At 25.2% G+C, this 27149-nt stretch overlaps 2 protein-coding genes across 2 annotated transcripts in view; one reads left to right on the top strand and one right to left on the bottom strand.

The window, feature by feature from the left end:
• Nucleotides 1–27149, top strand: part of Dh31-R (Diuretic hormone 31 Receptor) — a 266269-nt gene that overhangs the window by 145438 nt on the left and 93682 nt on the right. The window contains exon 4 of the mRNA XM_011501585.1: nt 18091–18201. Within this exon, the coding sequence (XP_011499887.1) occupies nt 18091–18201 (111 nt within the window). The remainder of the gene's footprint in view (nt 1–18090; nt 18202–27149) is intronic.
• On the bottom strand, nt 19285–24596 carry LOC105363797 (uncharacterized). The gene is made up of 2 exons (XM_011501583.1): nt 24362–24596; nt 19285–22894 (listed from the first exon to the last, which is right to left on the bottom strand). Exon 2 carries the CDS (start codon nt 22870–22872, stop codon nt 19291–19293), a length of 3582 nt encoding a protein of 1193 aa, XP_011499885.1. The 5' UTR covers nt 22873–22894; nt 24362–24596; the 3' UTR covers nt 19285–19290.

Here is a 27149-nt window from a genome sequence, read left to right as displayed (position 1 = left end):
AATATAAATATGTTTAATAACATTTCACAAACGATATAATATAAAAATATTTTCATATATTTCACCGAACATCTACAATAAAACAACCGACAGAAAACTCAACAAACCATTTATTTATCAGTTTATAAAACAAAGATATTAATACAATATATATATATATTTAAAAAATTTTTTTTTTTTTTTTTTTTTTTTTTTTATCAAGTTTTTAATGCAATCATTAATTTACTTCATAAAAATTTTGCATATGTGTTAAATATTGAACATATTTTTTATGAAAAATATACTCCAACTTTTATATCAAAAGATTATTTAAGTATTATAATAGAATTCATAAGAAAAATTATTATTTACATTGAAAATAATATAAGTACAGTTAATATTTACTAAAGCAAACTGAAATTTACTTAAAATACTAACATTTTGAAAGTATCATCATGTTTACATTTAATTATAAAATATATACCTTTTAAAACATATAAATATATAATTCTGAAGAAAATCTAATTTTTAAAATGAATTTTTTAAATTTGTAATAATAATACAGCTCAACATATTATTCAATATATTCCTTGGTATGAGATTTGCATTTAGTACATTAAAGATATATTTATTGAAACGATCTCAATGAAAGTTAATGATTGGAAGCAAAAATAAATAAAACTCTTTAATTTATCTGAAAGCTTGTTTGAAAATTGTATGTGCAGCTACTTTTCCGCGAAATATCTTTATAAATATAAAAACTAACACAGTTTAATCGATAATGCAATATTAATGCCTTTCCTCAATCATCGCGTTAAATATCTTATTTGAATCAGAATCAATTCGTGCTCGATAAGTGTCGAAAAGTTGTTTTTAGAAACTCAGACTTCGATAATCAAGTAAACACTTAAGCGTAATATTATAATTTCCTCGTAAATTAGATTAGGATAAAAAATTCTTTCAAATATATACGATTAACAACGATAATGTATTAATTCATTAAGTCAATTAATTTTCTAATGAATTTTCTGGTTAAGTTAATGGAAATTGAATAATTGTTAATTATACATAGAAATGACATATTCACGTTTCAATAGTTGCAAATTCACCGAAGCTTAATTTTTAATGATCAAAATGCTGTTCCGATAGAACTAGAATTAATTATCTTATAATAGTGGTGACCATTTGTATATAGAAGATAAAAATTCATCACCAATTCAAATATGTACTTATATTTAATATTTAATATTACACTTTATATTTAATAATATACATATTTACTTGAATATGTGTTGTTGTATAATAGATCATTGTCTGTAGTCTAATTGTAATTAGCTATTCTGTATAGTTACGCATTAATTGATTTTCTAAAATATAATGTCAATGTAAAAGTATAGTTTTACACGTCACCATTAAATATCATCAGATCAAAAAATAATATTCTAATGTATCAAATTATCGACCCTTGGTGATGAAAAATAAAAAATAAATAATTAAATCAAACACTAATCTCAATTATTTAATAATATTTTATATTAAGATGAATTATAGTAAAATTGGCAGTTTATAACTACTTTATTCAGTAATTATTTTAATAAAAGTAATAATGAATTCGAGATCAATTATATATTTTTCTACATTTACCGATTGGGACAGGATGACGATGTAATATGCTATTCGTTTTCATTTCTAACTTTCATTCATCGCGTTTTTCATGGCTCAACTATCTTTCCCGATGTACTTGACAATATTTCGTTTCTCAAACATATTTTTGTTACATTGGCTAACAAAAATGGAATTCCTTTTGACGATGAGAATACGTGTAAATATTTTTACCTGCAGTATTCTGAATTTTTTCTATTATTATCAGATGTGCGAGCATTTTTCATTGGAAGTCGACTGAATGGAACATTCAAATAAAAATAATAACCAAATAATCACAAATATATTGAAATCCTAATTGAAAACTTACATAAGTTAGTAAAATAATCATTCTTAAAGTCTACTTGTGTTTAATTCTTATTTTAACATGATTATGAAATGCCGATTATATTTGATGGGAACATCGATAGAACAACCAATTAATGTATTGGAAATTTTTTAAATTCCCCCAATCTCTAGTTCATTTTTATTTTCCATTTTTTATCGAACATACTGAAATTTATTTGACTTGCTTTGTGTACGTTATATTGCAAAATTCTTAATAGAGAATAAATAATAAAAGAATAAATTTGTAATAAGTGAAATAGATTTTTCGTGCTCTCCATCTGACATTTAATTACCTGTTGCACCACACTCTTACCGCTGCCCCTTAAGTATGAAATAATTTATGAAATTATGTCTTACCAAGATATAAATTTGTTAAGTATATACGAATTCGATAAAATATCAACAAACCATAATTTTTTAATCTATATTTTATTGAATAGAGATGATAGATGTAAAAAAAATTCTATAAAATTACATAAACAAAATACAGTTTGATTTATATAGTCCTACTTTTTGTCACAAGCTGTATATAATTTAAATTACAGATATGTCAACTTTGAACTAAGAACATATCGCCACACACCAGAGACACTTCATTTCATTACAAAAATTTTTCTGCCAATGACCATGATACAGAATAATGTAATATTATAATTTCTTATTTTCAAATTATTTATGACAAACAAAAAAAAATTGAAATGCTATTACATTATCATAATTGCTAAGTATATAGCATTAATAATACAAATAAAGAAAATAAAGAATCATTGTAAATAAGTGAATTTAGAAGATTGCGTGCATACTGTTATGTGTAAGAAAAAAATTGTAATTAGTTAGCAGGGCGTTATAAGTTATTGGAAAAATTATATAAAATAAAGACCTTTAATATACACTATATCGATAACAATAAAACAATATATATTTGTTAAAATTATTTATAATTAAAAAAACATTTATAATTGATTGCGTCATCAGGAATAACAAAGGACTTTCATTTTATCCTCTATCGTCATTTTCGTATCAAAATAAATCGCCCAATTAAATTTTATGTCTTTCTGTTTTCATTCTTAAAAGAAATTTCTTTTCATGTATTTCTTATATCATTCGATAATAAATTTATAATTGTCCATTTATTAAAAATATTTTAAAAAGTAAATTATTAGCTTCTTATTTTTATAGCTGAACGTTGATCTAATCTAATTTGCCTTTTCTTTCTTCTTTCAATAAAATTCACCAATTACCGTATCTCTTTGATTAATTATTTATCGAAAAATATTTGCTAATACACTCATAAGCTTATCATTGTGTAAGCATCTTTATGTAATTATTTTATAAAATATATATTTTGCTATTTCATGAAATTTTATAATTTTTTATATATTCTTACTTATCACAAGATATTAACTAGGATAATTATAACTTTATGTATTCATTATTTACCTTATTTATTGAATAGTTTTATATTTAATATAAATTTCATAAGATTTCGATCTTCCAAAAAATTTTACATTTTTTATTATTTAACTATTAACGGTGAATGAACTAGCTAAGATTTAATCCAGTCGAATTAATTAAAATTTGAATGAAACTTTTAATTTTACTTATTCATAAAGCTAAAATAAAATGATCAACAATAATTTTTATTTCAAGACAAAATTCTAAAGAAAATTAATAGACATTTTATCTAAAATATAATAATATTACCTTTAGGAGAATAATGAATTTTAAATTAAATTTCTTTACCTACAATTGATTAACTTATTAAAGTTCAGCAATACTATCCTTTCATATTTCTCTAATAATATTAATATCAATAATATTATAATTTCTAGTAATTATTCAGTTAAAATATAAAGAGTCTTAAGTTGAAGTGTTTATATATCAATTCATATATAAGAAATCAATGATAAAAATTCGTTCAATCTTATGAAGTTTAATAGGCAGTTTCGTCTTTCATAGCAGAAATTTATTATTTTTCTTACCAACAAATATGATCATTTTTAAACTATTTACCGCTTTCCTATTGCATTCCGAATCTTGTAATTTTCAATGTATTATATAGGAATACATAATACGTATACTCGATCAAAATTTTCCTTTCATAAAATAATATGTTTCGTATTCTATACTACAATGTTTTATGTATTATTTTCGAGAATATGAAAGAGTTAATAGTACCAGGTTCCAACTTTCTGACTCGAAATTTTTTAATACGCAGTAAAACGATAGGAGATTATGATCTCCGTTCCTGAGAATTTATATAATGAAGTTCATACTGTAACAGCGTACTTAATATATTAAAAAATCATAATTATTGTAATACTTAGAAGATTTAACTTGCTACATATTGACATGCAATTCGCAATAACAGTTTCCCACGAGGGTAGCAATGGTCAATGATACGAAGATAAGAAAAATTGTACTATTAAACAGATAATTAAAAAATATTATTGCATAAAATTATTCTCATTGAATATAAATTTAATAAACTCCCTTGAAATGCAGTTCTTATTTTATTATTTAATGAATCTGTTGAATTTAAATAAATCCCTTTGGTTAATACTTGTACTTGAGTAATATATATGCTTTTTATACATTATTCATAATCTTTTTGAAGCTTGTTAGAATTTTCAATAATAAACCAGTAATTTAGTTTAAAGGATTACTTTTTGTAAAAATAATTGAAGTATTATGTAATAATTATTGGATGTTTTAATAATGTTATTAATTTTACATATGCACTAAATATGTATATTCGATGTAAATTTCATTTTATAAAGTATAAAACTTTCGCTATAATTAAATACTTCAATAAATTAGGTTTTATTATGAAGTATTGGTCATATCGAAAGTATCGGTAATTTATTGGAATCATTCCTTTTTATAAATCATCTCTATCTCTTCACAGAAAATACGCGGTTTTTATTCATATAATTCCATTTATATAAAATACACTGAGATTAATTAGTAATTTGATCTCCATAAAATAATTGTTATAATATTATATAATAATTGTTATAAAATAATATTTAATATTTTTGCATATATCATAATTATAATTATAATTAATCGTAATTATTTCATTGAATCGTATTGATTTTTTTTAAATATGCTTTTCCACATTTCTTTAACAATATAGTAATATCAGTTTTACGATAGTGATATTAAAATACTGATTCCTAGACAAGATACATCATATGATGTTATATCGAGGAATAATTTTTATTGATAAAAATATTTATGAATTTAGTAATAAATATATATTTTTAATTAACAAATTTTAATATAAAATTACAGAAAAATAATTACAATTAATATAACTATATTAAAAATTGTATTGAAATTGTCCTGCATTTATATAGCGACAGGTTATTAATTTAATTTCTTTTCTTTAGAAATATTTCTTTTCAACATACGGGGTAAAGAAAATAATTTTTTCATAATATATATTATGATTAAAAGAGTAACAAGTAGTGTACCAAAAATTGCTACATATACATCCAAAAGCATTATTTGCCACCATGTTAAATCCATTGCAGCAGATCTCAACGAATTTTTTCCATTTCTTATTACATATTCGATCCAAAATATTGCTGTATCCAATGGATTTTGAGGTCGATCCTTAAATAATCTTGATAATTCTTTTACATTTTTTCTACAATCATTAGAAATAAAATAAATTTTCGTATACAATATTCTACAAAAAAGTTTTAAGTATTTTATGTTAATTACTTAAACATGTTGGATTACTAGTTTACAAAGATTTTTAAATTTAACAAAAAAAAAAAAAAAAAAAAAAAAAAAAAAAAAAATTATATCCAATATAATAATGAAATTGTTTTGAATTGGTAAATAGTAATTTGTACATACCTATAGATAGGATTGTTTAAAATTTCGTTAACAGCATAACTGAATTTTTCTTCTGTTATCGTAGAAATATCGACTATAAGAGCAACTTCTCTTTTAACATAATTATTAGCATTTGTAAATTGATCAGCGAAAAATGGCATACAGAGCATTGGTACTCCGTAAAAAATTGATTCTTGAGTACCCAATAAGCCTCCGTGCGTTATAAATGCCTTAACATTAGGATGTTCTAAAATTTTAACCGCTTTGAAATTCAATTATTTCAACAATATATTGCATTATAAATTTTACAATACATTGCTTTACCTATATATATATATATATATATATATTTGCTGATAAAATTGTTTATTAAAAAAATTACGAACAAAATTAATAAGTTAAAAGTTAAATTCGTCTGAATAAACTTAATTAATAAGGCGTTTTTCTAACAATTCATAATTTGGTTTATCAATAAATGAAAAAAATATTTTAATTTATCAGCGTGAAAATGCTTTGAATAAAAACTATTATTTCTTACGTAATATTTTTTCTTGTTGTAGCCACGATGAAACATAAAAATTATTAGGAATTTTCACTTTTACGAGCTTAGGATCAATTATTTTTATCAGTACACGAGTTGGAGATAGATTTCCTAAAGTTTTAATTATAATATCGAAAATATTTTCAGACATTCTTTCAATACGTATTATCGAGCCAAAATTGAAATAAATTACACCATTCGTACTTTCATCCAACCATTTCTTTAAATCCTGTAACCAATAAAACATATTCGAATAAAAAATTTAATATTTGTATTAATTGAAATTATATTTTATTTTTTTTCAATTTACCCGAGGTATAAGCAGTTAAGGAGCATACAAATCTTACAATGAGAAACTATTAATACATAATGTAAGCCAATCTTCAAGAATTGATCAAGAATTTAATTGTAGGTAATTTAAAATACACATATTTCTTTGTTCTCTAATGAAAATAATTTTAAATACAGCAACTATTGTCAAAAATTAAACTTTCGAATTTTCGTTATAAAATTAGTAAGTGCTAACTGTTAAGTTTGTACCATAATATTGAAAGAAACGCTTCGTTTAAGAATCTGAATTATCAATAAGAAATAAGTGTGCAAAATTTTTAATTTATTATATTTAAGTACAGTGCATAAGACAATAATATCTATATAATTAGATAACATCTTTGCGTTTCATAAAATCACTTAAGAAATATGAATTTATGTGTTAGGATAGGACATTGTTTCCACCCATTTCTTACTTACGCCCGCTTCTTGTCCTAATTATAATATTTATAAACATTTACCACTACTTATTTTCACATAATATGTGAAATATTTAAAAATACTTTTGTGTCCTTTTTAACTATAATGCATCTTCAAATGCTTTTTTTTTGTTAGCAAAACTATTTTACATGCCAAAATATACTATTTGGATGCTACGCTTTAAATGCCATTATTTTTAAATAAAGCATATTAAAAAATGATTCTTTTTCTCATTTTTCAAATGCAAATCTTTTAACTTATTCTAATGTAAATTCAAAACTGTAAGCTAATAATGCAAAATATTAACTGACATTTTATCTGCTTTCAAAAAATTATCAAATACTTTGTTAACACTACAAAATTATATACTAAATGTCAAAATTTGTGGAATCATATATAGTTAAGATGAGTAAATTATTTAAAAAAAGAAAATATGTTGTAAAACGAACTACGCCATGTATTTTTCAAAAAAAAAAAAAAAAAAAAAAAATTTCATGCAAAAAAAAAATTAACTAAAATTCTTCATTATTTATTTATGAAAATTAATTTTCTTATTACTTTCAATATTAATATTTTTATATCTTTCTAGCCCCATTAATATCAAACTAATTAAAATATTTATGAAAATTGATCTACACGTAATCGTGATATTTTATTGTGCATAAATATTAAAATTTGTATCGTTGAAGTAGATGCTTACCTTCGAAAGTTCTGGACCGTTATTTTGAATATGCAGTCCACCAACTTCAATGAGCGCCGGTGTCGTGGGCTTAACACCATTGATTGTAAAATATGTATTCATTAATACTAACGATATATTTCTTTCGAGTTCTCGCACAGTTGGTACATCTGGACCATAATATTTTCTCAGTAATTCATTTTGATACGATGAATAGTATAAATAACTAAATTTAAATAGATGAAATATTAAAGTATTCTGTAGTCTGTTTAGAAAAGTATTCTCTGGGTCAATTGACTGTATATTACTATTAGAGATCGCTATATTCTCTGGATTTCCGATCATATCGTGCATCCAGGGATAAAGCGATGTAGTGCTGATGAGAACGACAGGTACGTTCCAAAGATGACCAAGAATCGTGAAACAGTGATAATTCATAATCTTAACATATATATATATATATATATATATATATATATATATACACATATGCATATATATACGAATTAAGTAATGCATTTTGGAATAAAATAAAATATATTTCAATTAATGAAACATTAAAGATTGCCGTAAATTAGGAAGATGAAGAAAAATTAGTTATACAAAAATATAAAATCCAATCTCAGGTTCTCATGCTCTTCGATAGCAGTGCAAATAATTTTTAACTAATAATAGGAATACCTTCTGCTTTTCTTTTTTTTTTTTTTTTTTTTTTTTTCTTTTTTTTTTTTTTTTACATTCAAACTTATTCTTCAACGAAAATTTTCAAGTATTTTTCCGTATCATAAACAAAGGATCATATATTTGAAACAATTTTTAAATGTAAAATAAAAATTAAACAATTGTAAAATCTGTTATATCGAATAAAAGAAACATTATTACGAAGTATATGTTCTTACACGCAAAATGCATTTAATAAAAAATTAAAAATTCTTTGCACATTATTAGTAATGTAATTGAAAAGAAAATATTAAAAATCGAATGAAAATTAATTAAATTAAAAACGAAAAAAAAATTACCTGTGATATAATTACATCGTATGGTGGATATTTTGGAGGATTACGTGACAAATGTAAAAATTCAGGATTCCCAATGTTTTCACATATTTTGTTGCCAAGGGTATTTATTAAATTTAACGCGAAAGAAATATTTCGCCCTCCATTGTATGTGAAGCCGTTGCTTAGAATATTTTCGGTTTCTCCTAACTTTATTATTTGTGTATAATTAGGATTTGCTTCATCGTGTGAAAGAGCATTGATAACATCAACTTTGTGACCTTTTTCAAGAAGTCCTTTGAGTACTTCATTTATCATAATAAAATGGCTGCGTATTGGTAAAGCATAAATGGCAAGAATCCGATAGCTGTTGCATACTTGGATAATTCCAAAAATGGTAAACGTAAAAATTATACTTAAAAACTTCATTTTCACTTTTTGTACGGTATGTTGTGATTTATATTATTATGCATAAGACATTTTTTCAAAAGGAAATAATTCTTTACCACTAAAATATTAATGAACATAACAGCTTAAAGACAATTTTTATTTTCTAAATAATTTAATAATTTTAAATGATATTTGTAATTGATTTATTCGTTCGCGCTTTAATCTCAACCGATAATATAACGTGAACGTCAAACAATTTCGATGTTGTTAGTGCGACGCTCGAAAGGCAACTACTGATTATGAGAGCTACACTTTATTATCTTGACTATTATTATTTAGAGACTGACGAGTCATTGTTAATTGCCACATTCTGCATTGAGATTATTGCTTTTATCGTTAATTTCTTTAAATAATACGTAAAACATAAAACTTTTATAGAGTTGTTTAAGGAAAAAAATTATACGAAAATAATAAAATCTAATAATTATACATTATTTTATATATCATGAAAATTGAAAGAATATTACAGACTTGTTTATGACAAGAATTGCAAAAAAAAAAAAATAATAAAATTTAACAATCAGGCTTTATTATAAATGTCTATTGAAAATTATAAATATTATTAAAAATAATGAAATAAAATATATAATTTTATATAGAGGTAATTGTATACATAATTCTGAGCTTAAACATTTACTATTTACATACGAGTAATTAGAATGTCAAATGAAAACAATTTCCTTTTTAATAATTTATTTCAAATAAATGAAAATATCATATTTTCACCAATATAGACATTTTTTTCTGACTAATAATCGTTATAAATAAAACATACAAAAAATAACTGAAGAAAAAAATATGTAAATATACTATCAGTTTTTATAAGATATAAACCACATTATTTCTATAAAAAATAATTTTTTTGATTGAGCAATAAATATATAAGACGTGTAATACAATAATTAAACCGATTAATTACTAAATCTGAAAAATAATAATTAAATGATTAATTGAGTTATCGATTATGATATTCTTCATATATGCATTATAATATTACAATATAATCTTCTTTAAAAAATGCCAATATTTTAAATTTATATCTACACGAGTAACTTCTATCGAAATCTTATAAATTTATCGTATTTTTTATTAGAACAAAGGAACAAGCAATAAAACATGAACAATAAAAATTATACTTTTACATTTCTTCTATCCCGATGATATTATAATAATATAGAAACTATGGATTAATGGTTTATTTTAGACAACCAAACTGATCTATTTTTTAAAAATATTTTGTAATAAATAATTAATTTCATACAAACAAAGATTGGATTATATACAAATATTATTGTAATGTTTTGTATAATATACAATATAAATATACTTTATATTATCTCGTATTAATTTTTATAATTATTAAAGAACATTATTTTAATAATTCGACAAAATTTATTTATAAAAGTCTTGTTTAGCTGGTTAATGCATTAAAAAGTCTTTTAAATTACGTCAAAAATCCTTATGGAAAAGAAACAAATTATAGATTATATATATATATATATATATATATATATATATTACTAATTGGAAGGGTGCAATAATTTATCTTTGTTTATTTGATACAAGTTTTAATAATATGAATAGTTTAATCTTTAAATTTTGTTATAAGGTCAGTATAAAACGAGACGTAAAAAAGCTTAAACATAGAAATAGGTCGCAGTAATTAATGTTTCCAATTAAATACATTTTTAATTAATTTCGATTATCATAAGAGTAAATATAAATAGTGCGTTAAGAACTGGATTTGTTAAAAATAGAATTTATTTATATATTTAATTTATTATTATTGCTATTATTATTATTTCTTATCGATATTTTTATTTTATAATTTATAAAAATTCATTTCAACATATTATAAGTTGCTATAATAACTCGTGTATTGTATATCTGATTGAAATCTAATTTGCAAAACTTAATATTAATGATAATATAAAAATAATCTTTTAATAATTCTATATAATGCTATTATGTATGGAATTATTATAGCATCATAATATTTCAAAACTATTAATGATCTTCGATAAAAAATGCAAAATTTATTGATGGTAAATGTTACATTACAAAAAAAAAACATGTGTATTATTGTTAAAGTTATCGAAGCTCATTAAATTTATAAGTCTTTCTACTTTCATATTTATTTGTCTTTACCAATTGAGTTTAATATTAAAACATTTTATTGATCTATTTTATTGATATAATAATATTAAAACATATTTATATAATTATCTTAAGTTAATACAATTAATCTTTCACACTATTATGTCAAAAATTTTTTAACTATATTGATTCCTGAAGATAAATAATTTGATAGCTCATTATCTTGATCGCCTCGTATATTGTCACTATCGTTGAATAAATAGTCATTTATATAAGTAGAAATAACTACTTATATAATCTGTCTTCTCACACTCATGTAATCAATTATCGTGTCTAGTACAAAAAAATTTCAAATTGTTGCATTGGAAGGTTAGCCCATATAATTATGATTATTGTAATGATTTTTGTTTACATTAACTGCAATTTTTTGTAATTTTTCGAGTGTAACTCTTGAGCGTTACATGTGTAAATGAATGAAATATTAAACAATATTAACTTAAATAATTCATAATTTTATATATTCTGAAAAGAATTATATACATAAAGTGTTGTAAAAAATATTCTTTATTTACAGAATTATAAACCATGAGCTTCTATACTTACTCTTATTTGTATTCAGTAAATTATAAAAGTTTTATACAAATAAAATACAATATTCTAAATATTTAATAATAATGTTAAAATTAAAATATTGTATATCAGAAAGTAAAATTTCTATTCATTATAAGATATCCCAAATTATTCAATGTATTATCAATACAAATGCTTTACGCTGAACGAAAATACTAATATAACAATTATTTCCAACAAATGACGATTTAATAAAATAAATTATCAACTGAGTAAATTTATTGAATTTTCAATCTTATAATTTTAATATAAATGATTATAAATATAAATTGGTACACACAATCATTAACATAACCGAAATAATAGAAGAAATTACTATTGCGTTTGCAGTTTATATTTATTGTAATAAATTTTATAATAGAAATTATATAGTTTACTGTAAATTAAGTAAGTTCAGTTATTCTATATTTAACATTATGATGATTTTTCATATAAAATAAATTTATAATTTATGTAATTAGAGATATCAAATATCTAATAGTAATAAATACGTAAGATACTTGCACTTACTACACGAACTTTTTACTTTGTTTTTTTATTTTTTCATTAAGATTTCATTAAAATAAAGAATTTTTTATTATAAATTATTATGTAATTTAACTTAGAAATAGAACTGATAAACATTATAATACTTTTCACTTATATCATTGCTTTCGAAACTCATTTATTATTTATATTGCTAAATTCTCATTATGTTCATATATTATATAGATATAGTCTGTTATATACAATTTACTTATAGCCTGACAAATCATTAGATATATGTGTTTCATAAGCTTTGAATCCAAATGAAAAAATGACTAAAACAATACTTATGTGACACATTTTTATAAGACATAAGAATAAGTGATAAGAATTAGTACATTAAGCTCGAGTAACTCAATTATAATAGAAAGTAAGACTTTCGTCTCTATACTTTCTTCGTGACTCGATTAAATTCATGTACTGACAAACTGCATCCTCGGAACTTCCTTCGTTGCTACGCCTAACTATTTTTGCTTGTAATTGAACAAGCACGAACCGCATAATTAACGAAATATATACAAGAAACATAGTTTTCGGTTTTCCTTTCCTTGAATAAGTGAGATGCGTCCTTCTTACAACGGAGTATCGAGTCCTTTATAACCGTTATCCTGAAATCTCGTTAATGCTCCGTTCGAGATGAAGTCTGTCTTGGTCCATAAGAGTCGCGAAGTCGCGAAAGCCGGGAACAAAAATCAGCGGTATTCTGTCTAATTTTACTGACCTCATATCAACTAATATGGATCTCGATGATAAGTAAAGAAATGAACCTGGGAAATCTACGGAAAAGAAAATCTTTATTTAAGAGCGGAGGGGAGAGAAGGATTGTACTCCAAAAGTAAAAGTTTCTAGCTGATTAAAGATAGCCAGTATATAAAATTTTACATTCCCTCTCATTATTTACACTGTATATTTGATAAGATATATTCATTTATCACTGCTTATCGATGATAAATACAAAATGATAATAAAAATGATAACTATATGTAAAAGAAATTCTATGAACGGATAAATGGCGTTACTTTTCCCTAAAACCGTATGAAATATAATCTTTCGTATAGTTTCTTTTAATATTATACTTCATACATTTGGGCTTCTAAAAATAATACGTTATTTTATGATATAAACAATAAAATATGTTATAGGATATTACAATAATTTATAACAATTGTTTATTAAATCCATTAATGTTTAAATAAATAAGTTATAGAAATAGATTTAGTTAAGAGTTGAAGGTATTATATAAAAATTCTTCATATTAATATATTAATTAAAAGATAGGTCAGTGTAGTAAACAAGTTATTTGAATAAAAATAATAATACTATTATAAATAGAATTGAAACATGTATGTTCATTGTATTGAAAATAATTTTTATAAGTATGAATATCTTGAATTTTAACTGTATGTTAAAAATCTTTATTACTTTAAATTACTTTATAAAGTCATTATAAATTCATGTTAAAAAACTAAGGTCTATTACATTAAACAATAAATTACTTATCTAATTAAAAACATTTGCACATATTTCTTATAGACTGTACAAGTGCTTCGATAGTGTCATCCGAAGATAAAGAAGTAATTTTTAGATAAACTATAAATAATAATGTACAAATTTATCTGAAAATTATATAAAAATATTACTGATAAAATGTTGGTAAAGAATATAATAAAAATCATTAAGTTATGTGCAAAATTCATTTATTTTTGTATATATATATATATATATATATATATATATATATATATATATAATATTTTACTTATTCTTATTTGCATTATATTCTTATTTATACTTAGTTTACTTGAAACTAATAACAACTCAAAAACGTAAAACATGATTTTATATAAAAAAAAAAAAATTTTTTATATTTTTCAATATCATGCAAAAACCCATGTAATAATTATTAAAAAATTTATTTGAGATTATATAAATCAATGAAAGTTTTTTATGAATCTTATATCATTTATCCATATAAAAAATTTTTTATTTAATTTACTTTAATTTGCTAAACTTATTTTTCTATTTGATAACAGTCGTAATATCTAGACGTCATTGTTCTATTTTGTTATTGAATTGACACTGGCAGAGCAAAATCGTTCCTTTTTCCTTTAATAGAATCCAGAAATTCCGTGTCCTTATATATTTTATAATTTTTCAATTACAATTTTTTGCCATCTATTCAATGCATTAATGTTCTCTTTATATTAAATTTGATAGTTATTACTTGTTCATTATATAATAAATAAAGTATTTACGTTAATTAAATTAGATTCTCTTAAACAAGTTTACTTTGTTTTTTATTAAACCTATACAACTTCTTTTGATTTCAAATCAATATAGTAGCTATTTATTCATTGCAGCTCATGCAATTAAAGAAAATCTCCTGGATCGTATTCTTTTATTATTTCTTTTTTTTAATTAGCCTTATTAGTTTTAAGTTAAAATACTTTTAATTCAAATCAGTGCAAAAAAATTTCCTGCAACCTTAAACTATAAATAAAGTAAAATTCCAAATGATGGTACAAAACTTATAAATGACAGATGAATACAATTTATAAGTGTTATATTAATGGAATAAATGTACTGAAAAATATGTTAGCAGTAAAGATATTACATAAAAATAGTTTGCCTAGTTTATTCATTATTTGATGAAAATTCACATTCAAATAAGAACTCTGAAGTTTATTTATTTTATTGATAAATTAAGACGGATTTAAATAATAAATAATGAATGCGAGAATCGATTACGATATTTTTTATGAAAATATATTCTTATATAATTTAACAGATAAACCGCATCCATTTTGTTCATTTTTATCATTTGTAATACAACTATTATGATCAACAACTGTTTATATTTTAATTAACCGGGACATGAAATAAAACAGGCTTCAGAATATTTTAATATTTCGCTAAATCTTATGAGCAGACGTAATTACTTTCTGACTCTATTCTCTGATATAAATTTAACTATAATAAGTAAATAATTTATTGAAAGAACGTTGGTATCTAAAAATTGTAGTAATTTAAATAAATATATATTTTACAATTAAATAAAGATCCACAATTGTTTTTAGCTCAATTTCTTTAGTGTCATTATTTTATTTATTTATTTAGAATTAATCGTTTAGAATGTTTTCATCAAAAAAAAAAAAAAAAAAAAAACATTATTCTTAATTTTTTAAATTATAGAAATTCTTAATAATTACTTTATACGATTTAGATAAAAAAATAACCTAATCTTATTATACAGTTTCATGTCATTTGACAAAAAATTTTTTTTTTTTTTTTAATTATACAGTTAAGGTGATTTAATTGTATTACTTAAATTCTATTTATAAAAATTAAAAAATATGCAAATAATCAAAGAAGAGTATAACCATTTATTACATAGAAAAAATAATCAGGAAGCGGTACTTTATTCGCAGTACAAACTCTACATATTCATTAGTCGATCTATTCATAATTTAAATTAATTTCTTTCAAATGTGCTATTTATTATGACTCAGTTTTTTCAAAATAAATTTAATTATTCCATAAAAGCAAATTTTAATTTATTGACACTAATTTCGTTTTATTTAATTGCAGATATATAATAAATTTTGAAAGAACAGAGCAAGATATTGTAAGCAGTAAAAAAAAAAAAACAAAGTAATAGCGGCAAATGGAATAAAATTATTGTATAAATAAGAAGATAAATTGAGACACTAAAAAAGCACACGATAGACAATGATTTTGAAAAAGAGATGAAAAATGAGAAATATGCAAATAACGTTATGATTTTTGCAAAAAATCAATTTTGTTTATTTGTACTCATTTGTGCATTCTAATTAATTTATCTGATATGATTCGTAATACCAGTTACGATCAAATTTGCATTGTAAATTTTATGGATGTTTATTAAGTGCACATATGACACATTAATTATCATATTATTAGTTTTAACGAAAACTTAATGGAATTAAAATCGCTCTTTTTAATGATTTTTAACAACTAAATACAACTAAATGCCGAAAATGTGAATATTTAATAAGATTTTAATAAAATATATAATGATATGTAATAGCCTGTATAATTTATACGGTATGTAAGTAATTGTCGGACTGCTGTTGAATTTCATCAAACAATAATAGTTAAATTATTTTAATTTAATCAATATATGTACTCTAGTTCTCTAAACTCAATTTTTTAATAATAAGATCGATGTTTAAAAACATCTAATTTCCATCTATTCACTGTTTACTTATTTTATGATTTGTAATTACGTTATTTCGTTAATATATAGAAGCAAAATTTTTGATTTATTTTGTAATAAAATAGATTAATGAAGATACAATGAGAAATATATAATCTTACAAAATGAAGTATCTTCATTTTTTATTTTTTTTTTTTTTTTTTTTTTTTTTTTTTTTTTATTGTCACTTTTTCGCTAAACGTATAATAACAGATTAAACGCACAATTAGATTTCAATTCTTTTCTCTATTGCTTCATAAATATAAAAATAATCTCAAGTCCTTTGTATACGCTCACTCAATGGTTGACCAGTGATGACAACCAATCCAGGAATTTACCATAACGTTTAACAACATTTCACAACACAAATCCCAAAGCGTTATCACCGAACAATAGGAGACTTTCTGCAACTATCACCCGGAAACCTCTATCATCCAAGGCGCCACTGGTAGCGTTAAGTAATCGTTATCCTGACCCACATCAACAAGTCGTTCAATAACGCGATCATCTCCCATTTAACTCGTCGCCCGCTTGGTTCTCCGTTCTAACAATCCTTCATCGCTCGTCAAGTCTAATCTACTTTTATCTTTCTTCGAAGAAACCTTTACAATAAAAGAGTTCTAGTTTATCCGATGAAACTTTAAATTTCAAATATCGATCTATCCGCACATACGTTACGTTAACAAAATTACGATCAGGATATTTTATTGCTAATTCTGCCAATTACTAATATATTATGCTTTCTTTGTCATGGATGATAAACTTAAATAGATCCTGCATTCGACATAAAATAGAATTTTTCGATTTTTATTTGTTAAGGTATTTGGCAGGTAAAGAATGAAATTCCTCGATTTTGTTTAAAGATTTTAATCGTTTGTGAGGCATTTAAAGACCACGAGATCAGTTAATGTCATGGCTTAGTGACTATCGATCCTTCATTTTTCACTTCAGCTCATCCTGCGTTATACTAGCACTTTTTAAATTAAACATTTATCTAATAAAGAGATGAAAAGGAAACAAAAAAAAAAAAAAAACAAAAAAAAAACGAAAAAAAAAACGAAATATATGCCTAAAGTTTCTTTAATCAACGAATTCTAACAACCAGAAATAACGCGAGACTTTACTTTTTTTAATAGCTTCAATAAATTGAAAGCACCTGCATAGAAACAAAGCAATTGGTAAAACTTAAAACTGTTTCGATTAATGAAAATTTTACAATGCCTCAAAGGAATATTGAACGAACAATAAAACACGTACGTATAAAAGAATCATTTATATATTTATCAATGTTATATACATTGTTTTTATTTAAATCTCTATCAGCCCATCGTTCAAAATCTCACTTTTTTTGTCTCTATTTTACTCTTCGCAGAACCTTATTGTCCAGCAATTTTCGATGGCTGGTCGTGTTGGCCAAATACGCCTGCGGGAACAACGGCGTACACACCCTGTCCAAGTTTCGTCACTGGATTCGATCCGACATGTAAGTGCATCTTCTCACTGCATCAGTTAACACTTTCAAATTCTCACTCACCGTTAAAAATACAATTACTATTCATTTTTCTTGTTGTAATTGTCTTTTTTTTTTTTTTTTTTTTTTTATTTTTTTTTTTTATGTTTTATAAATAAATGTGACGGTCCTTTTTACAATACGTTTATAAATATTAAAATCAATGGAATCGACACGAACAAAAATTATTTGACAATTGGACTATTATGAGTATTTAAAACTGCGCTGGAATAAATCATAAAAGAAGATACGTATTATCGTGGCTTCACTATTAGTAAATTATAAACTTAATCGATGATGCATCGTTAAACATGGCTTTAAGTGTATTTGCCTAGATATAAATTATACAATAAATTATTGTAACGAAAAATTCTAAGCTAATTTTAATGAATTTACACACATATATATATATATATATATATATATATATATATATATAAAGTAGCATATTCATACCCTGAATAAACATATTTATTCAATATACACCTTATATTTCCCATTTGATTTCATTCTATTTTTATTCGTTATATTAATACGATTTACACTTACATACGTAAAATATCGTAACTAAAGAATTAGTAAATGTCATTAAAAATGTATAATAGAAAGTGAAAAAAGAATAACCTATACAATTTATATTTTTAAATATTTAGATGGAGCATTTACTTTCATTGTACTATTTAATAACATGTACATGTTTTTATTTGCATATAATATATGTAGATTAATAATAAAATATTTTTGTTTCTAATATAAAATATTATTATACTTACGCAGACCATATGCGTAGATTATGCTACTGTAGAAAATATATTTATTTTAAGTATTGTTAATAATTCATATATCATGATTCATATATATATATATATATATATATATATATATATATTATTATTATTGTGTTATATTATTTATAATAATGTCATCATCACACAATTGCAGGAATTATCACATGTTTGTGCAATGGTTCTTAATTAAAAAATAAATTACATTTGCTCGTGTGACAGGTAAATGATAATTTACTCCATCTTTAATAATAGCGTATTTACAAACATTTTTATTTTACAAAAATGATTGAACTATTGGATTATTAACATCCGATAATAATTGAAGTATTTTGCAATGCTGGTGATCGTATTCACTCACAATTTTCTGATTCAATAATTTAGCGGCAATAATAAGACAGTGAATATTTCTTTCTTCTATCAACCCTTCCAAAAAATTCAATCGATTCTTTATATTAGTCGAATATTGGTAAAAACTAAAATTGCAAACAAACTCCCTAACCAATTCGACAATTTGCATAAAATACTCGGGTGTATACTTCTCGATTAAAGAAGTAATTTTCTTACTTAATTTAAGGCCAAATTCTTTAAACGATGGCTCGACGCGCATATATTCCGTGCATAAAAATAACATAATGTAAGACGATGCGTGCTGATAGGGTGTAAAAATTGTACAAAATATGTTGGATAAATTCTCAACTAATCTTAAGCTCCCTTTGAACTTTTGAACCTGGTAAACAACTATTTGTACAAAATTATCCACAAAATTGGTTGACTGCTTTTGCTTAACCATGCTCAAACTGTACCATCGCTTCGACTCTGTCATCAATAACTGCGACAAGTAATTTAATCTATCGTCAAAATGCACACTAGAAGGATTTAAATAGACTTTAACCACGAATCTATCGGCATTGATAAATTCTAAATCGATATTTCGTAAATAATAAGCGAGAATATCTTTGTAGCATTCATCTGACAAGTGATCTTTGCAATCTGGCTTAAGATTTTCAAAAAGTTGATCGAGCAATTTGACCGCATCGTGACTAGACATGCCCGCCCCAACGAAAACTTGAAGTTTTGTCAATATTTGCTCGACATATGACGAGGCGAATTCAACTGGAACTGCTTTAGATCCCATGAGATCTGCCAGAAGATCGGTATCGTTCATCGATAGACTCTCTATACAATTGCTCATTAAATTCCATGTTTCGCTACTCGGTCTCTTAGCAAAGAGTTTACCTATATTCTCGGCCAATATTTCGCGGATCATTGGATGCTCTTCAATATTCCAAAATACTGTAAAAAAATCTACTAAATCATTTCTAGCGGCCATGGCAGTCATCAAGCGTATCGCGTGCCTTTTTGTGAATAGTCTACTTTTCGATAAGTTTTTTGATAAAATAATCATCTTATCGGATGACGTGCGGTAAGAGACGTACGACCAAAGCTTTAAACCGTCATTTATATAATTTTTAAAGGAGTACATATAGTGTGCTTCGAGATACTTCTCAACTAGCTCTGTTGGTATTGGTGTACTTGTATTCCTTATAGCAGCTGTAATATGCAAAGCATTTAAGTAACTCATATTATGCTCTTCCTCGGATTCTGTCGAAAGAAACGTTTGCGCCAATTTTGTAAATGTAGTGCCCTCGAATAAATATCCCATAATATTAAAGTTCTTCTCCTGTATGCATTTCTCGGCAAATTTAATGGGAATATCTTGATACCAGCGAAGGGCCTTAATAAAATGTTTCACCCTTCTGCGTTTCTTCGAGTAAACCTCAGTCTTGCAACATTCATAGTAACGAATCCAATTTTCCTTAATTTCATTATAATTTCTCTTTAATGCAATTATGGCCTCTGTAAGATATATTACTTTTTCCTTAATTTCCGGCGTATTTTTCTCCTCATCGTATATATCACTGGAAAAATGTTCATACGACGTATCATCGTCACTAAAAAACCAAGTATCGTACAATTCTGGCTCGTGCTTTTTAATTTTTTCTTTAGTATATATGATCCATGTCAATTGTTCATTTTGCTCCTTCGTAAGAGTTTCCTCTACTACTTTCAATAAATTTGGGTAATCCTTGATTGACAGTCTTTGTATCGAATTCTCATTAACGACATGTCGCTCATTAAAACTGTATATACCTTCTATAATATTCTTCCGATAGTCCATATTCAACCAATAATTATGCCTGAAACAAGCATCTAAATATTTTCGTTCGTATTCAGCTGCGTCTTCGAGCAACTTCCACGAAACACCTACGCGTCCTTCTAAAAAAAGTCCAACGATAAGATCAATTATTTCACTAACTGGTAAATTATGGCTATCGCAATAGTGAACATTCTTTTTAAGTATTTTGATTAAAATCCAGTAGTCCCTTGCATTTCCTTTTTTTAACTTGAGACGCTTAATAATGTTGAATAAAATCGTCCAATAATTCTGGTCGAACATATCCAAATCGAATTCCTGAGTAATACGATCCAACATACTGCATAGCACGTCAGATCTTTCATTTTTATGCTTTTCATCGATGTATCTTAACACGTCGAGCAAAGTCTCTTTACTATCGTTCAACTTGCACACGTATATCAGCTGTGAGAGGAGCTTCTGTCGTTTAGACGATTTCCAATTTTTGGAAATCTGTTGTTTCAGAGCTGGAATGGCTTCTTGCACGGGTAAGTAACACCACCAAGATGTTTCCGAATCCGATATTTCCATTTTATGATGAACTTGTATGATTCGTCGAACTAAAATAAAGCGTTCTTCTTTGGACAGCAGCAGCAAGTACCTCGACGTTATTTTCTCTACTTTATCAAATAAATCATGACCATACTTTTCTTTGACTTTATTTCTAAGCAATGTTGCCTTTCTCTCATTGGGATAGTATTCTAAATAATTGAGCATAGAATCGACGTTGAACATGTCCCACCGATCTTCTAATATATTGCCAAACATCGTTTCGAATTCTTCCCTTTTCAAATTGTCGCAGACTAATTTAATAGGCATGAGGCCAATTATATCTCTGGGTCTTTGCATTAAAATTTCCTTAGCATTTTTCAAAAACATCCTAGTACGTCTATTACCCAAATTACCAGATGTATGACAAATCTCATGGAGGCTGACAAAAACGTCAGGATGATTAGTTACCAGGAGTGGCAGAAAATTTTCATATTCATTTATATCAATTACTCTAAACATAGTCCGGTCGATTTCGTCTCTCCTCTCATACGGATTTGTAAACCTTAGATAACTAAGAGCGAGGTCGGGATACTTTCGATAAATTATTTTCAATATCTTATTTGATAAAACAATTTTATGTTTAACAATAGCTTTATAAATAAAATCGCTCCTGCAAGCAGGCAGAAGGTTCGTGGCTTCTTGTACACCGTAAGCAGCAACAAAGCCATCAAAAAAATTCTCTGCCAATTCAACTTGTCCGTTGAAGCCTAAACATACAGCCAATTTTTTTACAATTTTTCTTCGCGTACTCATTGACACGAAAGGTAAAATAGCAGATGAGTAATACGTGTAATTTGTGATATCCTTATTGCTCCCATCGTAAAACCATCTTGCTCTAAGAGCCTCTATTATCAAATAAATGTCATCTGACTTTAAAGCGTCTATTATAAATGTATGGGATTTTATTTTTACGCCAACGAGAACTTTAATCAAAGGAACTAAGGCATTTGGCACATTTTGAATGTGGATAGCACTTGTGAAATCTTTTCCCTCTTGAATGGCTTGAATAATACAATTTACTATTCGCCCAATTTCCTTGAATTTTTCCTTTCGACTTTCCCCAGGAATTTGTTGAATAGCGTATAATTGACTCGATAGCAATAAATCCATTCTAAACAAATGTGTTGTTAATCTGAAAATAAAAGAATTATAAAAATCATAAATAGAAAACTATTAATAAACTTAACATAATATTAATATACCTAATAAGTGTATAATTCAATTATAACTAGTCGCTCACTAATTTTTTTTGTTAGAAAGCAAGAAAAATCTTAACGCCTACAAACCCACCAAGCGTATATATTAATTTAATTTGCTAACGCACTTTAATAATTATTACTTATAAAATACAATATAAGGATTATGAGTAAAATTATAGTAATTGAGTAAAATGGTCGATTGGAAATTCAACTTTCAATAGTGTATACTCATATTTTTCTGAAACAGACTTTTAATTTGGGAATTATTATTATATATTCTCAAATTTAAATATCAATATGACTAAAGATTATATTCAATCAGATTTTAAAGTACAATACAAAATCTATATTTATACAATAAATGCAATTACAACGTATTTCAAATTTATATTGACTCTTCGACGTTATAGGCAATCAATAATAATGACTAACTAATAGATTTGAATTAACGTTTGATTGGTAATAAGTATTGATATTGATTAAGAATTTCTTTAAGGCTATGCCAACTTCTATTTAAAACATACGCATACTTTAGAATAAGAATATTTAATGCGAATGTAGATACTGTATTATTTATGCTATAATTATATAATAATATTGTTTACCAAGTTTTCCTATTAATATAAGAATGACATTAAATCCAAGCCTTTTCATTTTAAATTTACTTGCACATTCTCAATCCTATTATTCAGTTAGATAAAGCTGGTAAATTGGAAATTAAGAGAACAATTATTATATTTGATATTTTTACATTGAGACTTTGAAGGTTATGATAAAGTTATAATTTACATATTATTTTATCTAAAAAATAAATTGTAAATAAATTATAAAATTTCCATGAACAATATAGAGAAATGAATAAGAATTATGACTGGAAACATTACACCCTGAATATTTTATTTTAACAATTATTATTTAACATTGGAAATAGAGTAACCTTCTTCTAAATTTAACAAAATAGAAAATAATTGGGTACGTTCCAAATAATGTGTAACGGTACATTAAATCTATCGAGCATCCACATTTTACGTTATATCTTAGTAAATGACTAATTATAACAATGTTAATAATAAAACACAATTATACAAATTGTCTTTCGTTTATTTTATCATACCATCCCTCTCCCTCTCTCTCTCTTTCTCTCTCTCTCTCTCTCTCTCTCTCTCACTCTCTCTACTCACTCACTCACTCACTCACTCACTCATGCAAACGCGCGCGCGCATTCTGTCTCTCTCTTTTACTGGATGCAACTCGATTCATCTGCATAATCAAGTGCTAATCTCAACACAAAATTATGACTAAGTCCATTATTTATAGAAACTACGGTATCGCTTAGACTAAATCCTGTCCGCGAACCTTCCTTCGCATCGACAGAATTCCCAATGCAAAGGATAACGTACCTGGAAGATTCAACGAAGCAGCCGAGCAATAATTTACTAAGGCTAGGGAGGCTGCCTGCACCGCTCGACCAACCGACTTCTCACACACGTACACACGCGCCAACACGATTCATTCGAGTCGTCCGCACATGTTTACAAGATCCCGCGGGCGGAAAACGCCGGTAGCGTTACGTCATGAAGCGCCTACGCGTTCATAGGCCTCGGCTCCGAGCGCCAATTTCACTCCGTCTTATTCTTTTTTACCCTCTTGGCCTCGGACTAGCCCGGTGTAAGATTACGAGAGCAGGACGAGGTGATTCCAGATTATCCGGATCGTCGGGAATAATACGAGCGGCTCGCTGTTCGCTTTGGCGTGACTGATTATTTTTCGCACAGCTGCTTGCTTTCTCCACTCCGCCAAGACGACAAAATATCGAGCGTCGGGAACAGGAACGCGCGCACGCGCACAATCACTTAACTTGCGCTCTTTCTCCCTTTCTCTCACTTTATCTCCATCTCTTACCGCTGCCTTCGCACACGTACGCTCGTACATTGGACTTCCTCTGCGCGCTCAAGTTCCAACGCTCAAACATCACAATATTTTTACGCGGCTGCTGATTCAAATACTTAGGCACAGGATAAGTAAGGCTCACATTATCCTCTACAAAGTTTCTTTAAGCATATTCAATCTTTACTAGTCTTATATTTTTTACCATTCTTTTTATCCAAATTCCAAATCAGTCAAAATTTGTTCTCTCTGTCCTTAAATGTAATAATTTATATATATATATATATATATATATATATATATATATATTTTCTTTCAAATAGTCTCCAAATATTTATAATTGTATGTGCCATACATACTCTCCCTATACATGTACAATTTATTATGTTTTGTTGCCATAGTAAGGAAAAAGTCTAAAAAATGCATATTTAACTTACAGGTTGGAATTTATCCTTCATTTTGTTTAAACATTTAATTTACAAAGATTAAAAATTATTATTTAATTTTTTTTTTTATCGTTATAATTTGGTGGAATTTAATGGCTTAAAGGCTAAAAGTCATTCAACATTTTATTATCATAAAATTCGTAATTTTAAACGCACAATTTTTGGATGATTGATGATTGGAAATATTTACTACTTTATACAGCATATATTTCGTAATCGCATTAAAAATCTTTAATGATTCCATTTTCGAAATTAGAAACTAAAATAGTTCAATATCTCTAATAGTATTGTAAAGATTATGATAAGAATCACAATTATTTGTCAATGTATTATACGATTATTTAAGAGATGCAAACATATTATATTCGACGAAGTTTAATTCATCACTTTAATACAGTCGTTAGAATAAGGAAATTTAAATGCTAATTAAACTAACTAATTGTAATAAAGTGCGAAAGAGCAACATTAGACATACATGTTTCCAATTAATAATCTCATATGTGCATTCATCTATTCTATTAATTTAAAATTAAAAAAATTGAATGTTATTAAATACATTATTTATATTACAACATAATTGCATATTTATTAATTAATAATAATTAAGTGCGTATTTACAAATAAGCAGGTTACTAAAAAGAAGTCAAAATTTAATTTACAACTAATTCATATGAATATTTTTATTAATGAATTTAAACATGAACATAATACTTAATTTGGAATAACAACGTAGTTTCGCTATTTCTTCAAGACAAAAATTACTGCCACAATCCATTAAAAACTCATTAATCTTTCCCTTAAATTTCTTTCCCTTAGATATTTATATAATTATAAAAAAAATTGTAAAATTATCTAGAAAATTGTTTGATAATACAGACAGTTAATAACATTGTAAAAGAATATTTAAATTAATACAACATTTATATTTATTGTTAACATACAAAGTACGTATGTTAATATAGTTCGTATTGTTTAGTTGCAATTGGGAATAAATGTAAGGTATAATATGGTACGATATTAGATAATTAATTATTGCGAAGAGAATATTATTTAAAAGGTATTGTGCCTATAATTATTTTACAAGTGGAATATAACAGTGTCGAAAACTAATTGAGTCAAATGACAAAATAATATTATATAATAAATAAAGTATTGAGTTAGAAACGTGATGAATATTAAATCAATTTATATAACAATAACATACGTTTAGTATATAACATAACATTGTATTATGTTAAATGACAGCTGGGAATGTATAAAAATATACATCATAAGCTCTTTAATACTTCTACCATATCAAATTCAATATAATATTATAATACAAACACAGTAGATCGAAATTGTGGTGTTTTGTATAAAATGACATAGAAATTAAGTGAGCAGAGTAAAAAAATAGTTATATTTATAAATACAAAATTTTTATAAAATGACTGTGACAGAATAAAAAAGAAAATTAATTACATTACATAATAGCAATAATATTATATAAATTATTTGTTCTTACTTCAAGCATCTAATGATATTTTTATCAAATGTAATTTTCACTTTTAAGACTGTACAAGACCATTTTAGGTAAACTGATGATATAAATCATCGGCAATTACTTTCGATAAAACTCGTAATATCATATTTCCCTCATTTCATATAACATAATTTTATTCGTATAATCAAACAGTGCATAATTATAACTCATTTTACAAGTATTGATACTTTATTATACACGTTCGCGAATTCTTATTAACGATAGTAGATTAAATATAAAATTTTGAATGGATAAGTTGCCTGTGAAATAAAAATATTCATTGAACTTTCATCATTACAGTTGCTGTTTGTAGAAAATTGTCATTATTAGCAA

The sequence above is a fragment of the Ceratosolen solmsi genome, unplaced genomic scaffold, assembly GCF_000503995.2.
Source record: "Ceratosolen solmsi marchali unplaced genomic scaffold, CerSol_1.0 scaffold28, whole genome shotgun sequence".
NCBI classification, from domain to species: Eukaryota; Metazoa; Arthropoda; class Insecta; order Hymenoptera; family Agaonidae; genus Ceratosolen; species Ceratosolen solmsi.
This window is presented reverse-complemented; position numbering and strand designations above follow the sequence as displayed.